At 42.2% G+C, this 15,790-nt stretch overlaps 1 protein-coding gene across 1 annotated transcript; it reads right to left on the bottom strand.

Moving 5' to 3' along the window:
• Positions 1-93: 93 nt before the first annotated feature.
• Positions 94-15,746, bottom strand: bgnb (biglycan b). Its single transcript, XM_071476363.1, has 8 exons — positions 15,478-15,746; positions 8,356-8,620; positions 5,407-5,519; positions 4,540-4,753; positions 4,289-4,399; positions 2,660-2,753; positions 1,686-1,824; positions 94-1,598 (listed from the first exon to the last, which is right to left on the bottom strand). Exons 2-8 carry the CDS (start codon positions 8,603-8,605, stop codon positions 1,401-1,403), a joined length of 1,119 nt encoding a protein of 372 aa, XP_071332464.1. The 5' UTR covers positions 8,606-8,620; positions 15,478-15,746; the 3' UTR covers positions 94-1,400.
• Positions 15,747-15,790: the final 44 nt, after the last annotated feature.

Raw genomic sequence — 15,790 nt, 5'->3', positions numbered from 1 at the left:
CAACACTTTCATTTTCATTCTTTTCATCAATGGAAAAGTCACTGTAAAAGACAGCTTCAGTGAGTGCATGTACACAAAAATGCCATATTAACCTCGTTTGACAAACAGACTATTTTTACTTTATTTCTCACACGGCATCCAACCCAGGGCCATCAGTTGTTCACTGGCTTAATGCAGCAGGCTAAAAATGTTTTTATTCACATGCAGCAGTAGCTTGTCAGATTACAGAACAGAGACAGGACAGAATACTTATGGCTAAAGTAGTTCCACATAGGTAACCCCCCTAGTGACCCCCCAATAACCCTGAAGCAAATAAAGCATAACAGAAAACTGTGCAAAACAATGCATCAACACTACTATTGTTTGTAGCACTATGTGAACACACTGCCTTCAATGTCTCAAAGCAAAGCGGGTGTGTGTTTTCTCTATCTGGGGATAAACCCCACGACCTCAGTGTCCCCTTGAGGAATACTGTATTAAAGTAACATACAGACAGCATAATATTTAGTAAAGGCACAGAACAGACTCCTTACACAAGCATGCTGGTGGTTAAGTCACCTCAGGTGAATAAGACGATGTTTAGCTCTGATGAGGGGAATTTTAAACTGTACCTGTTGGTCCTTTAATCAATTAACTGCCATGATATGTACAAAAATGTTAACTGGTGATAAACATGAACTGGACTTTCAACTTTTTGTGCAATTGTTTTTGTGTCTGTATATGGTGGAAAATATCCTGTGATATTTCGTGACCAGTTGAGTACCAGATTGACTTCAGACCAGTGAAACAGGGACAATGTGATGGATCTCCCAAATCAGCACACACAGAAAGTCATACAGAGCACCTTTTTATATATATATATATATATAAAAAAAATCTATAAAGCATTGCGTTTCTATTTTTTACTCATAATCTTAACCAAAATGTTAATAAAACAAAAATGACTTCTATCACAATAAGCACTATTGTGTAAAAAAAAAAAAAAAAAAAAAAACTGGAATGAAATGCTTCACAAGTTTTCAGTACTCATTTTTCATTGATTTAGACTGGGGAAAACATTCTTCTCAGACAGTCTCCTCTGTTTTTATTCTTTTCAAATGGTTAAACTCTTGGATTAAAAAATGCGAAAACTCAGATGAAGTACTGCAAGCGCTTTGCTTCACTCACTGCCTTCAAGTTGTGTTATTGTATTGTTGACTTCTCCTATTTCATCAGTTTATTGCCCATTTTCTCCATCACTCATCCTCTCTCCAAAAAAACATATATAATAATAAAAAATAATCCTCTGCAATACAAACTCCCTTTCTTCTATCTCTCAAGTTTTTTTCATTATTTAAATTATCTCCTCCTCCTCCGCCTCCTTCCCCTCTCTCTCTCCATCTCTAAGCATCTCCCTATCTTTATTTTTTGTAGTTGCCGAACTGAATGGCCAGCCGGTCGCTGACACAGCGGAACGTCGCAGGCTGCACCTCCCAGTAGTTGACAGGGTTTGCAAACAGGCTGATGCCATTATAGAACGCCCTCTTCATGCCAAATCCTCGGGGGCAGAAGTCATCCACACCCACCGTGCCAATGTTGTTGGAATGCAGGTACACCACCTAGAAAAATGGTAGTTGCAATGAAGAGGGTGAATGGAGCATCATCTTAAACATTCAGTCTCAGATGTTGGTGCACATCAGACTCACCTGGAGGTATTTCATATCTGGGAGGCCTTTGGGGACACGAGTGAGGCGGTTGTTATCCAGATGCAGCTCTCTCAGCCTGGGCAGGTAAGACAGACTGCCGTTCTCAATGTTCCGGATGTGGTTAAAGCCAAGACCCAACCTGGAAAAAGTGACACAGCGAGGGAAAATGCGAAATAGTCCGAAAACAGGGCACTGCATGGTACATTACCATAACTGTTTAACCGCTTAGCTGAAATGATTCTTATCACTGCAATAAAGTGATATTAAGTCAGGTGAAAATGAATGCCACAGCAGCCTGGCAAAGCATCCGTGACCATAAATAATCCCACTAGAGATTAGAGGTGTGAAGGAAAGAGGGGAAAGAAAACTGGAGTATGATAGAGGAAGAGTAGAGGAGAAACGATGTGATAGGCCTTTTTCCACAAAAGAAATTTTGACATGTCACAGCAGGAGAGCATTCAAGTAAATAATGAAATGAATAATGACTGAATCCCGTTGAGCTGCTTCAGTTTCAGTGTCTTGGTGTTGTTCATGCTGGCTCACTGTCACACTGTCATGGCATACTGGGACACTTGAACAGAACAGACACCATTGATGTTTTAGTCACCTGTGCTTGTCCTACTAGACAAAGTGTCTGCTGTGAAAAAAGATCTGTAAACGGTGGCGATATCGTCTTCAGGTTATTGTTGTTGTAGTGCTCGTTTTCATCCTACATTAGAAGATTTTGTAGAGGCCGCTATTTTGACTGAAGTGGGAAAACGGGTATACAGTAAACTCCCATTGTCATCCTGCTACCTTTAAGTACCACATGAATGTAGTTCATTTTATTACCCCTATGGGCCACTGGTGGCTGGCCATGTATTTTTTATTTGTTTAAACCACAGGATAATTCTTTACAGCTATGGAAGCAAAGCCTACGCCCTGGACATTGGTTGTGGTTTTAAATGAGTATGTTGTTGAAGTGTAGAAGGTACCTGTACAGGTTTTTGTAGCGGCTCAGGTCCTCCAGTTCTACAGCCTGGATCTGGTTGTGGTCCAAATGAAGCTCATTGAGACTCTCTGGGAGATCTGGAAGACAGACACTCTATCTGTAAGGCTCCACTTTAGGGTGAGATTTGATTTTGTCTCATAGTTATCTATAATGACACTTACTTAGTTACTAGTTACTAGTAGTTACTCTTACTAGTTAGTTCAACATTTCATGAAAAGCACTGAGTCTCTTTCTGAGAGTTGATGCCACTCCTGTGTCTTCCAGTTAGATATGAATCTACAGCCAGCAGCCAATTAGCCTAGCTTAGCATAAGGATTGGAAACAGGAGGAAACAGCTAGCCTGGCCCTGTCCAAAGGTGAAAAAAAAAATACTTATCAGCACTTTAAAGCTAACCAGCACATTATATGTCATGTGCTGGATTATTTCTTGGTGGGGATGCAGTTTTCTTGTTATCATGTAGTTAATAATAATAATAATAATAATAATAATAACAACAACACCAATAACTTCATTTATATAGCACTTGTCTTAACAAAGTTACAAAGTGCATCAAAGAAAAAATAAATCCAGATTAAAAAGAAGGTGAAAGAACCTCAGCATAGTAAAATGAGTATAGAACAGCATAAATAAAAAACATATCCTATATAAAACATTATGCAAACGGATCTGACAATAAGTGAAGAGAGGCAATAAAATATATAAAAACAATAATTAGGGATAAAGCAATGTAAATAAAACACATATCAAATGTTACCAAAGGCTAGGACAAAGAAATGCATTTTAAGAAGAGATTCAAAAGAAGTTTGTGAGTTACGGCGTCTGATTTCAGCCGGCAGAGAGTGTGGGGGCTCTAATAGCAAAAGCCTTGACAGGAAGGATTAGGTGGTCCAGAACGTCATCAGACAGGTGTGCAAAGTGGTTGGAGTGGTTGGCGAGGCAGCCCCATCTGAGTTACCCCTGTGACCACGTACCACCACTTCAGCCCAGGATGGCTGACGACTCTGTGCTGTGGAGGAGGAAGACCGTGGACAAGTGGAGGGATCCCATAGCACTATGTCTTCAATGGTTAGGGTTAGGGTTAAGTCCATCAGAAAGCCCTCGGATGTCCTCCTTAGGTCAGCAATCTTTTTGTTTGCTTTCTAGGGTGGAAGGTAATCCTCACAGTTCATAGTTGGCATATTGTTACTATAGCAAATGATCAGCTATATGTCTCTGCTCAAAATAGAATCCAAGTGTGAGATGATTAAAATCCTACAAAACTGGTCTAAAACTGGACTCACTGTCAGATTCAGGCTTTGACACATTCCTTGTGTCTCCCTCACAGAGGTATGGTTTCTTTCACCATTGTACAGATTAAATGAATAATATAGTTGCGCTAATATAATTATGGAGCTTCAGTGGTTCTAGAAGGCATGTTTTTTTAACCTTTGGAGAGAGCCAGGCTAGCTGTTTCCCCTGTTTCTGTGAGACATTGATGAGACAGAGGGCTGCAGGTGATACCTATATTTATTGTTGATCTTCTCATTTAAGTCACGACAAGTGTATTTCCCGAAAATATGTATTTCCTTTAAAGACAGAGTAAAACAGTGTCATGTAAATGTTAGTTGTTACCTTTTGGCACCCCAGTCAGTTTGGCCTCTGATATACGCAGATAATTCAGTTTCAGTCCCTTGAAGGCTCCAGGCTCAAAACCACTGTTCTGGATGGGGTTTGCTCCCATCTCTGCAAGAAAATTGTGGCATGTCAAAAAACAGTCCCTTTAAACTTCAAAAACGTTATAGCCAGCGCTATAAAGTGGCAAAAGCAGCAGTAAGCACCACAGAATATAGTCTAGACTTGCTGAAGTCATCAGCATTTCTGACCTATGCAGTTCATGTTGCTCAGCCCTGCGAAGGCTCCAGCTGCCACATTCTTGATGCGGTTCTCATGGATCCTCATCTCAACCAGAGAGGAAGGCAAGTTCTGAGGGATAGTGGTCAGCCGGTTTTTGGAGAAGTAGAGCTTCTGCAGGTGCTTGAGAGGGGCAAATGCTCCTGGGCTGACTTTATAAATAAGGTTATTCCTCAGGGACAGACCCTGAAAAAAAAAAAAAAAACAATGACCAAGGAGAATCCAAATTCAACCCATATTATTTGATCTGTGTAAAAAAAATCTGAAGCACCCAGATAGTCAGAAAATGAAAAGAAGCTCATACACAGAATGCACAAAAGCTTGTTTTTCAGTCTCTAGTGAATGTGTTTGAGTGAATTAAAACAGATCCAGCAACAGTTTGCAGCAGTCTGTCATCCAGCAGACTGTCTCTCCACCTGCGCTGGCTGAAAGATGGAGACAGATGTAGGCTGAGGTAAACAGACCTTAATAGAGAAGTTATTGTATAATGTCATGTCGGGAGTTTCCAAAGCTGCCAGACTTAATATTGCTCTTGGTCAGCGCTCTTGAATGCAGGTCAGAAGTGAGCAAAGCCTTTCTGCTAAGAGAGCTTGAATACTCCCATTTGGCTTCAGGCTCAAACTTTAATACAATTAAAGCTCTCAGGGCGAAGGGTGGTGGAGGGTGAAAAAGAAAGGAAATGAACCGCTAAATCCCTGAGGAAACAGAGGGTCATAATCATATTTCACACTACTGAAGCCAATACAAGCTGAGCTGAATCAGTTGCCCATCCTCAAGAGGTGCTGAGCTGATGCTGAGAGTGACGTTATGAATGTGACCAGACTGCGTGTGTCTCTTACATATAAGTTAGTGAGGCCTTTGAAGTCATTCTCTTTAATCTCAGTGATACGGTTGTTCTGCAGGTCCAGGAACTTGGTGTCCCGAGGAATATTCTTTGGCACCTCAGTCAGACCTGAAGACAAGACCAATGAAAACACATAAGTGAATCATACTCCATTAAATGCTTCCATGGGTGACTGTGAACCAACACCCTGTTTTCAATGGGCAAACTCTTAGGATATCTTAGTCAGACACAGACTTTGGAAAATAAATAGTCACTGTGTGTTTTAAAACCTCCATCAGGCCTAAAAATTAAACCAGTCACACTCCCACATAATCTCAAATGAGCACTTTGGTGCTCCTCGTCTATTATTTTAATGAGAGGTGGACATACACACAAGCATGGAGGTCACACACAGACGTCAACACAAGACATAACTAACATTACTGGTTTGTCACTGTCAAAGACATGCACACACACACACACACACACACACACACACATACATTTCTCACACAGACAGACACATATATTCCCCTCATGCCAGATGGGGACACCAGATGTTTCCCATCTGGTTTCCATTTGACAGAAGTCACATAGGATGTGACTTAAATACCTTCAGCAAAATCACACATCAAATGAAAGGGAGACACGTACAGACAGAGAAATTCAAGCTGTGTGTGATAATGTTTAAGTGGTGAAGTTGCACTTGCATTTGGGAACAATAGTGTTTTAATCTTGGCTTCTTTGTGACTGTAAACACCTTCTCAACAGTAGTGAAGAGGTGGTGAAAATGTGCGGTTGACAACGTCAGTGGCAAGCATAAACACCAAAAGCTGTTGTGGTTAGGGTTGCTTATGAATATTGTTCACCAAGCAGTAAATTCATACAGGCTAAGAATGGGTTACAACAAGTGGACAGCGTTAAGAAATACACCTGCATTATTCCATTCAGGCATCCCTGTGGAAAAATGACGCAGGAGACTCACAAACACAGCAGCCAGAGGTCATTAACAAGACCACATCACAGAGCCACGTCGACGGGTGTATCAGATGTGGTCGGTGGCACAGACAGGCAATGGTAAGCGGATCCTCTACAGGGGCCGGCCTCATCCCAACCACGACCATGATGCAACCAGGCGTACTGGAGAGAAAGAGTGCCAGCTGTCCCACTGGGATCCAGTCTGCCACCAAACCACATCTGACCCACATGACTCTACCCAAAGCTGTCCATCTAGAGTTAAGTTTAGATATATGGCTTTGGCTGTACTGTGCCACACCCTCCATGTCACCACACAGGATCAAACCCTCAGCAGTTTCTTCTGTTCAAACCATGTCCACGCAGTGCTGAGAGCTCTGACGAGGCCTTATCCAAGGAAGTAAATAGCAAGATAAATTCATTAGTTGTGGGGGAAAGATCAAGTTTCAATCTGAAAATACTGTTTAAATTATAAACCAGATTCTGTCTCCTTGGTTGACTTCTCTCTTTACTGTAATGAAGTTATTACAGCTGCTCTGAGAGCGATATGACTCCAAAAGGTACAAAATGTTTCCAGGTGGATTTGTGTGGTAGGAAATATTTACCTTTCAGTTAACACCTGCAGCTTTGGACATGCATCCTGCCTGCTGGAAACCTTTGAATTAGTATGCCTGAATCAAACCTGACAGACATCATAAACAAACCTGAAAAAACTTTCACCAACACCCTGATTAAGTGAATCCCTTCACCCTCCAAACCCTCAAACCACAGTGCTTCACCCATATCTGCCACAAATCTCAAAGCCTTCACCACAAACTGACAAAACTAGCACCCTGCTAAACCCCAGCGCCCCTCAACACAAATACCCAACATCATGCTGGGATGCACACTGAGAGGAGACAGACGCCACCGCCAAAATACATGTGTTCTAAATAAGCACTTGACATCTCGGAAATTATATGCTTCCACATTTACCCACTGCAGAAAGACCAGGGACAGTAAATATATAGAGCTTGTAAAATGATGATTTGACAAAACCATTAAATCTAAAGACAGACAGTTTATTAGTTATATAGCTAGTATAATGTGAGGAATCTTTTTATCCATAAAAAGACGGAATTAAGTTTATTTGGTCCTGTAAGAATAGAGCATGCTGTTATAATATCTGTAGTTTGGGAAATTGGCGCACATGTTTATATGGAAACATGACTAAAATTAAGTCACAGACAGACTGTAAAAGCATCATGAAAGTCATATTTTAAGGTAGGTTATGTTTTGTTGATTTGTCAGGAAAGAGCAGAATGTTCTTGTATCATTATGGGAAATATTCACAATCCTCATGTAATCTTTCAAATACACATTTTTATCTTAATCATCCATTCCTTTTAATCCTCTCGTCCTTCATTAAATCCCTTCAGACTAAGTCATTCTTCCTTCCATCCTCCCTTCCTGTTTTGGGTTTCCATTAACCGTCCTGTCCACGTCCCAAAAACAACATGAAACAGCTCCTTAAGACAGTAAGGATATTATAACATTTGCATCCCCGCCCGTTTACGTGTCCCTTTTTTTCCAGATACTTCTGAGTCTTTTTCTCGAACTCCCTCTTCATCCCTATTCATATCTCTTATTTTCTCTTCCTCCTCCTTTCCCTTGATTCAGTCTTTTCTCCTTTTCTGCTCAAACCATTTCTGTTTACCCACTATCTACACACGAAATCTGGAACACAAAATCCCTCAAAGAGATGCTTTCCCTTGTGAAAATACACCAGCATTATCCTGAGGGAGAAATTCCTCTCTTAGATAATAGACCAAAGGGGGGGCTTTATTCTCTAGAGCTATGAAAGTCATGCAAGGCTCAGGTCATGCTCACTCACTCTACCATTCAACTCATTTGTTTTCCTTTCTGAACCTCCTGCCACACTCATACACTGAGAATGATGACAAAGCGTCACAAACATGCATCTCTGTTGTTCTCACACACTCTCACTGACCGAGGTCAGAGCACTGGACGACCCTGAGCCGACAGTGGCAGCCGAAGGGGCACGTGGGCATTATATCGCTGGTATCCGGCCCCACGGCTGAACCATCTTCTTCGTCCCTCATCATTGTCATCAACCCGCCGCTGTCCATACTGTCCATGGCAAAATCCCAGAAGCCCTTCTGCTCGAAGGGCAGGGCAGAGGAGGGGGAGAGCAGCTGGACCACACATAGCAAGAGCAGGAGGGAGCAATGTGGCAACATCCTTTACTTACACACCTGAGAAAACAGAAGAGGGAGGGAAGGAGAGCAGTCTGTTTAATTAAACATAAATGTGTATACTGCCAGTTTATCAGGTACACCAGTCTAATACAACAGTCCTGCAATACATCCCATATTATTAAAGCTTAGAATGTTCTTAACTTGTTTTAGAGGAGTGTTGAATCAACTGTATGATCAATCCGGAGGCTGTAATATGTGGTGCTGTTAAATTATATTGCATTATACTGTAATATACAATAATATTATATATACTGTAATATTTTGGTCACTCCATTTATATCAATGGGGGTAGATGGGAATATATGCATTGGGATGTTGAAAAATGAGGGAAAAAAGAAAGAAGGATTGCATGAGCATAGCTGGATTCCCAAAACCCAAGGGGACCCCAGACCCCCAGGGGGCCCAAAAACCCCAAGTTCAAGGTGTGTCAACTGATTTTTGTTTGAAAATTTGTTCCACTATATCAACTAAGGTGCATTATTACTTAATTATTTTAGTTTATATTATGCTGTAACGACGCATACCTAAATGTTCAAAATGATCAAAAATTCAGAGCCACACAAAGGGAGCAGAAAGTGTTGTGTTGTGTGTGTGTGTGTGTGTGTGTGTGGTAGCAGCATCAAGAGGGATCCAACAGCAAACTACAGCGTCAGCCACCCAACACCTTAATCAAGCCATGTGCATGAGAGCTGTAAAATGACTGTAACACAGGGCACAGGCAGTAGTCAGTGATAAATGGACATTGAAATATTATGAAACGGTCTGCTTATCCTTAATTACAAACCCTTATTGTTTACACCACACCTAACAGGCAGAGTAGGAGCTGAAGGCCCGTGAGGAGAAGTGCACTCATTCCCCCTGGTAGACTTGCCAGGAACGGACTCTGGGAATGGAAGTCACTTAAACCACACTGACGAAATGTCACTGTCTGCTTCCTGCACAGGAGAGTAAGTCTCTTCTCACTGGCCAATCAGATAGTGTGGAGGACATCACCTCAGCGGTGGAAAACTTTATTCCTGCAACCAAACAGTCAAACAAAGCTGCCATTCATTTAGAGGGGAAACTGGGTGTGCACACCAAGTGCGAATGTGTGCGTGTGTATGCACACGTGTTTGAGTGTGTATGCATGTCATGAAACACAGACGCCATGATGTCATAGCTGTGCACACATTCACGGCTAATTGAGGTCACCAGACATGCGAGCATGTGTGTGCCTGTTTTCTTGCTTGCTTTATCCTGCCTGCACTGACCCAACTAACACTTCAACGCAGCCACTCAACCTAAAACGTAATTCCAAGAAAAACAAATTATTACCAGGCCAACTGATCCCTTCAGCAGGAAACCGTGACCCTTAACCTGAAGCTAAACCCATGAAGTAAAGCCCAATCCCACACTGGACCCTGGGGTGAACTAAAACCTTATAATCTCTAACCTTGTCCTATTAATTCCTTCTCTGATCCATCCTACAGAGGCGTGGAAAGTCTAAATGCCAATTGTTAGCGTATATTCCAGAGAGGTTTTAGGATTTGTTGCAACATGATTGGAAACAAGAAGAAAGCAAATTTTAGCTTCCAGCATTATCAGAATCAAGAGACTGATGAAAGAAATTAAGGAGTGGTGAGCAAAAAGGAGCAAGAAAAGAGGCTGATAAAGGCCCTTTTATCTATCAGGGTCTTAAAGTGAAATTTCTGTCTTTTTGTCTATTGCTAAATTGTCTCAATCCTGTTCCTCTATGAAATGTGACACTATTCAAATGCTTGCTTGATCTTTGCCCTGGTAATTTCACTTAATGTCCCAGGATATTTCTGGTAGCACTGAGTGTTCACAAGACTTCAAATGGTCTCTAAAAGGGAGGCTACAATAATAAAGCTGGTGAGGGGCTTCAAGGGGTTTTTTTTAATGTTGGGGAAATGCCTTTCATTCCACCCTTCATAAAATAAAAAAAAGTAGAGCCTTAACAAAAACACTTCACAAAGAAATCCAAGAATGTGGTCAGAAGAATACATCACAATGTGTGGGTGATGAATTAACAACATATGCTTATCAATTCAACTTTGGCACTTCCTGACAACAGTCATAACCTCATATATGCACAGCTTGCCTGCACTATATAGGACATCCAGTGCATGAAAATTTATCTATTTTCAGTCTCTGGCTATTTCGCTTTAAAGTTGCTTATGCAATCCTCTGCAACTGTGAACCATTTTCCCTCTAGACAAAAAAAAAATTATTTAGGGACATTAAAATCTGTAAGACAAAGAGCCTGTGCATAATGTGGACCTGGCCTGGAAGAATGAATAACTGGCCCCTGCAGTCTGCTCCCTGCAATAAAAATAGCTGCCAAATTATACCATTTTGCAGAAAATAAAAACCCCACTGGCCTTGGTTTGGCCAGAAGAATGCAGCCAAGAGGACACGGCTAGGGCATATATAGTCAGCATCACACAATGACACGCAACACACAAAGACGCACAAGAGAGCTGGAACACACACAGAAGACACCACCAGACTTATTCATATACCTACAATTTCTGCAACTTGTTACGGGAGCTATAACAATTATATATTGTAAATCTTAAAATCTCACACCCATGCTCTAATCTGTGGAGCCATTTGTAGAGATGCAGTAGTGGATAGAGACCTGCAGACAGAGGTGCTGAGGATGATGGCTGAGGAGGAAAAAAGGGAGACAGGAACAAGAACAGTCTATCATCATCCAGGAATGATGCGTAAGGCTACTATAAACACCACATGACGATAAGTCTAAACTACATCCCACAATCAAGCAGCCTCTCTGGCTGTAATAACCACTTTTATCAAGCTCTTGTGTGTATGCATTCCTTTCCTCTCCCTCCAGTTAAACTGTGAGCCGTCAAACATCCGGTCTGAGACGAAAACAAACCAAAGGCTTCAATCTTAACCGTTGCCTCGGCTCTCCTCCCATCCAAAGGCCAAGAGTGGTTTAATGGGTAGATGGATGGATGGGTGGCTATTCCTGTCTCGCTCACTGTTTGTCTCCAAGGTGCTGTGGAGGGGGGTGTGGGAGGAGGGCGGGGGCAGAGAGACAGAAAGAAAAAGGGAGCTGCTAAAGACCGATCAACACCTGCATCACAGGCACAACAAAGAGGTACCGTCTTTGCAGTAAAATCTCTGCTGCACAATATGGCCAGAAGTATGTGGATACCCTTGGAAACTTACGTAGCTTTTATTTGATCTAGGCCTTTCACTCTGCATAGGTGACTGACCTCACTAATTCTCTTGAATGGGAGCAAATCCCTGCAACCAGGCTCAAAAATAATGTGAAAATCCTCTTCAGAAGAGTGGAGGCTGTTGCAGCAGCCCAGTAACACCATGGTATTGAAATGACATGTTTAAGTATCATACCTGGGTGTAATGTCCACATACTTTTGGCCACATGGCCTTAGCATTTAATGCGACAGAGCCTTCTCTCTCCTCTACAGCAATGATTATTTTCCCCCTGTAAACACAGGAGAATAAACAGGAGGAAATTCCCCACCTGAGTCAAAGGTGTGTCAGCTCATGCTCAGTGTGTATGCACACACACACACACACACACGCACGCACACACACACACACACACATAATATGACTGTCTGCACCTCTAAATGTGGTTGAAGTTGTCACAACAGGCAACAGGAGATAGACACTTTTATGAAGAGAGGAATTCCAGTGGTTTACTGTTGGATTAGAAAGGTGAAAAAAGGATTAAGAAAGACAGCAACAGAGAATATATGAGAGAGGATAAATGCATGGATAGATATATCCACTGATAAGAAACAAAAAAGCAGTGGTGTTGGTGAGAGCCCCATCTGGTGAACAATCCAGTCTACTCTGTATCATTTGTTTGAGTTTCCCACACTGGGCGCCAGAGATTAGCTTTACGTTTCCTATATACACTATCCATCAAGTGGTGGGTACTTGTCAGCCCTCACATCCACCACAATTACTTTGATGTGCCTAGAGTTCCCACGAGGCAGTCTTTGCCCTTGTCAAGCTAAACAAACTTATATTTAAGCTATATGCTCTGTGTGCTGCCAAGAATAATCATCTCCTCGCGATGCAACACACAGTGTTTGTTCTCCCATGACCACAGTCAAGAGAAAGGCAATCAGTATTACCTCCCACCTCGTCACACAAAACCTCCGTTTTCTTTGGACTCTGAGTTGCTGCCACCTTTTCTCAGCAGAGAATGTTTTAATTGGTATGCCCGCGAAATCATCAAATTTTATATGCACATAACCCCTCTTTTTATGGCAGCACGGTTTATTCACAGCTGCCGTTCTCGTCTGAACCCTTTGGCACTGCCACGAACTCACAAAGCTCGAGGTGCCAAAATCCATTGCAATATTGATCAAAGACATCAAAATGCTGGCTCATTTTAACCGTATCATATTTAGGAGCAGCTCTGCTCCTTAGGGCGTGCTGGCAGTTGTGTGAGCAGAGTTAAGGTGGGGCACTGAGCTTTACCAAAAGTGCCAGCTGGCGCCACAATGCTGGTTTATTGGCAGCTGCCACGTCAACACTCAGCACCGATTACCATAACATGGTGGCTCAAACTGATCAAGGTGCTGACTGAGCATAAAATATTTGGCTTGGCTTAGTATTGTGTTGCAGATAATTCATTTTGGCTGGAGTCACTCCATCGGATATGCCTTTGTTTTCAGTTGAGAGTTTTGTATCTTTTCCTAACCCATCATGTTTTTCTGAGCTGGATCCAAGCTGCAATAAACTCTGACCCCTAAAAAAAACAGAAATATAAAACTCACACATATGTTTGCCCGTGGGAATAACAACACATACTCACATGTACACACACATATGTAAACCGTCGTTCTAGATTAGTCTCAAAATCTGAAGTCAAACTCCAAAATGCTCTGTTCATTTTGCCAACCTCCCTCGTTTCATTATGCCATGTCTCCATCACCTCCACACATATGAACACACATAAGTAGACAGACAGGCACACACACACACACACACACAACCCAGATTCATCTGTTCTTCAGACACACAGGCTGTTAGTGCTAGGCGGGTCCGGTAGGAGCATTCGGGTGGAGTTAACTGCCCCAGCAGCTGTAATTTGGTGACTGCTATTCCTAAAAAAAGGAACTGTTTGGCAGCTTCTCTGTTGCCGCTAAGCTTGGATGTGGTGGCAAGCTGCTCAGCACTGCAGGGACGAGGGCCTAAGAGAGCAGAGCTACACAGAACAACAAAAAAGAAAAGGGTGAAATCAGTCGACAGCAAGGGGGCAGCTGATCTGAACATCCATGTCTGTGGTGGGTAGATGAGCCTCATTCAGAGTATGTGAAGTATTCCAAAGTTTGTGCCAGTTGTAAGTGGGCTATGAATAGAGACTATAAACAATGGCTGCCTTTTGACAAACCAAAATGGAACAGTCAGCAAATTTTATTGTCAGAGGATGGCAAAGGCAAGATTTCCAGAGCACAAATTTAATTATAACTTGAATTCAAAATTTCAAGAGTAAGGGGGAAAAAATTTAACCACTGATTTGGCATCAAACTAAAACTGATCAATGATGGCACACAGTCAGGAATATGGAGCTAGAATGGATCTAACAGTTTGGAGCTGGACAGAAAAGTAGAAGCTGAACTAAAGCATGGAGATGAACGTCGAGGCAGACAGGTGGATGGACAGACAGGCAGTGAGAATCACAGAACAGACAGACAGACGAGCAGGTGTAGGGTGGTCAACCCGCGGGCTGGCTAATAGGCAGTCAGACAAGAAAGTCAGGAAACAGACGGATTTAAACCATCATTTGACTGTCTGACCATTGACTCCAGAGTCAGACTAACACTTTTTGCTCTACCTTTGTACAGTAAATGCCCTCAGTTAAATACACTTGGTATAGATGGCTCACACATGGTAATTAACCATTGCAGGGCAAGAAGTCATCAGCACAAGACAGAAAGGGGGCCACAGAGGAGGAGGAAAAGTGCTTTCTTAAAGGACTGTATATCTGTTCGCATCATATATGACAAAAGAGCAAACGAGCAGGCTATAATAACCCCCCCCCCTGCCACATAAAGTTTCCCAGGCCACAGTTCTCTCAACACATTTCAACATGAACCCCGTCTGTGTATGCACGAAGACAGGCTGAATTTGAGGGCAGCGCAGGCTTGTGTACCAGAACGGGTTGACTTGATTGGCACGTTTCTCTATAATTATTCTCCCTAAATGATGATGCAGGGACGGAGGTAAAAGTCCCGCTATGGACGCCATGCATCTAGAGGCCGACGGTGAGAGAATAAGGGCGCGTTAACCTAAAGATGAAGTGAGCGGAAACGGAAAGGTTCGCCTAATCATTATCTGGTCCTCTAATGATTGCTCCCATTGAAGGCTTGGGAGACTCGTCGCGCCATCTGGTGCCGGTCTGGCGTAAGAGCCGAGTGAAAAACCACAGCATCAGATGCGCCGTGCACACGAAGGAACAGGTTGCACCAAATTTAATACGGCTGATGTTTGACATTACACGGGAGGAAAAGTCATTATTAGGATACAAACTGAACAGGTGTAAAAAAAAAACAAAAAAAAAAAAAAACACGACAACTTTAACTGAAACATAAAGGTTCACAACATAAATCATAGCAAAGTACAAAAAGTTCAATCACATCTGTAGAAGTAGAGTTTAGCTGATTTGTGTTATCTTTTAAATTCACTTGATTTCACTGAAATGCTCCAACAGTATAAACGTTTCTAAATATCACATTAACTTTGCAGTTTCTCATGTTGAAATAAATTGCCCTCGGGCCAATTAGAAGATTAAATATGATATATGATAAAAAAAAATTTTTTTAAAAACCCATCCCCCCTACCTTTTGGATAGAGATAAGAAAATAATTCCAAATTCCAAAAATTGGTTGAAGGGTGTTTGTTTGTTTTTTTCTCCCTCTGTGCGTCAGATTATCCTGGAGATTTCAAAAGAAATGTCCTATATGTTCATCACATTTAAGGGTAATTGCAGTATTTTCCCTGTGGTCCTCTGACATCCAGTCGCAGCTCCTCCGCCACTGTGTGCCACTGGGAACCGCGTCAGGGAACCGTGTGTGCGCGCTTCAGCCCAAACCGAGGAAATGACTGAGAGCCGGGGGGGGTCGAGCCCATAAAGTTAACAAGCCAGCCTCCTTT

This window comes from Trachinotus anak, unplaced genomic scaffold (assembly GCF_046630095.1).
Source record: "Trachinotus anak isolate AG129_WGS33_773 ecotype Australia unplaced genomic scaffold, CSIRO_AGI_Tana_v1 ptg000004l, whole genome shotgun sequence".
NCBI lineage: Eukaryota > Metazoa > Chordata > Actinopteri > Carangiformes > Carangidae > Trachinotus > Trachinotus anak.
The sequence above is the reverse complement of the archived record's forward strand: the minus strand, read 5'-3'. Positions and strand labels throughout refer to the sequence as shown.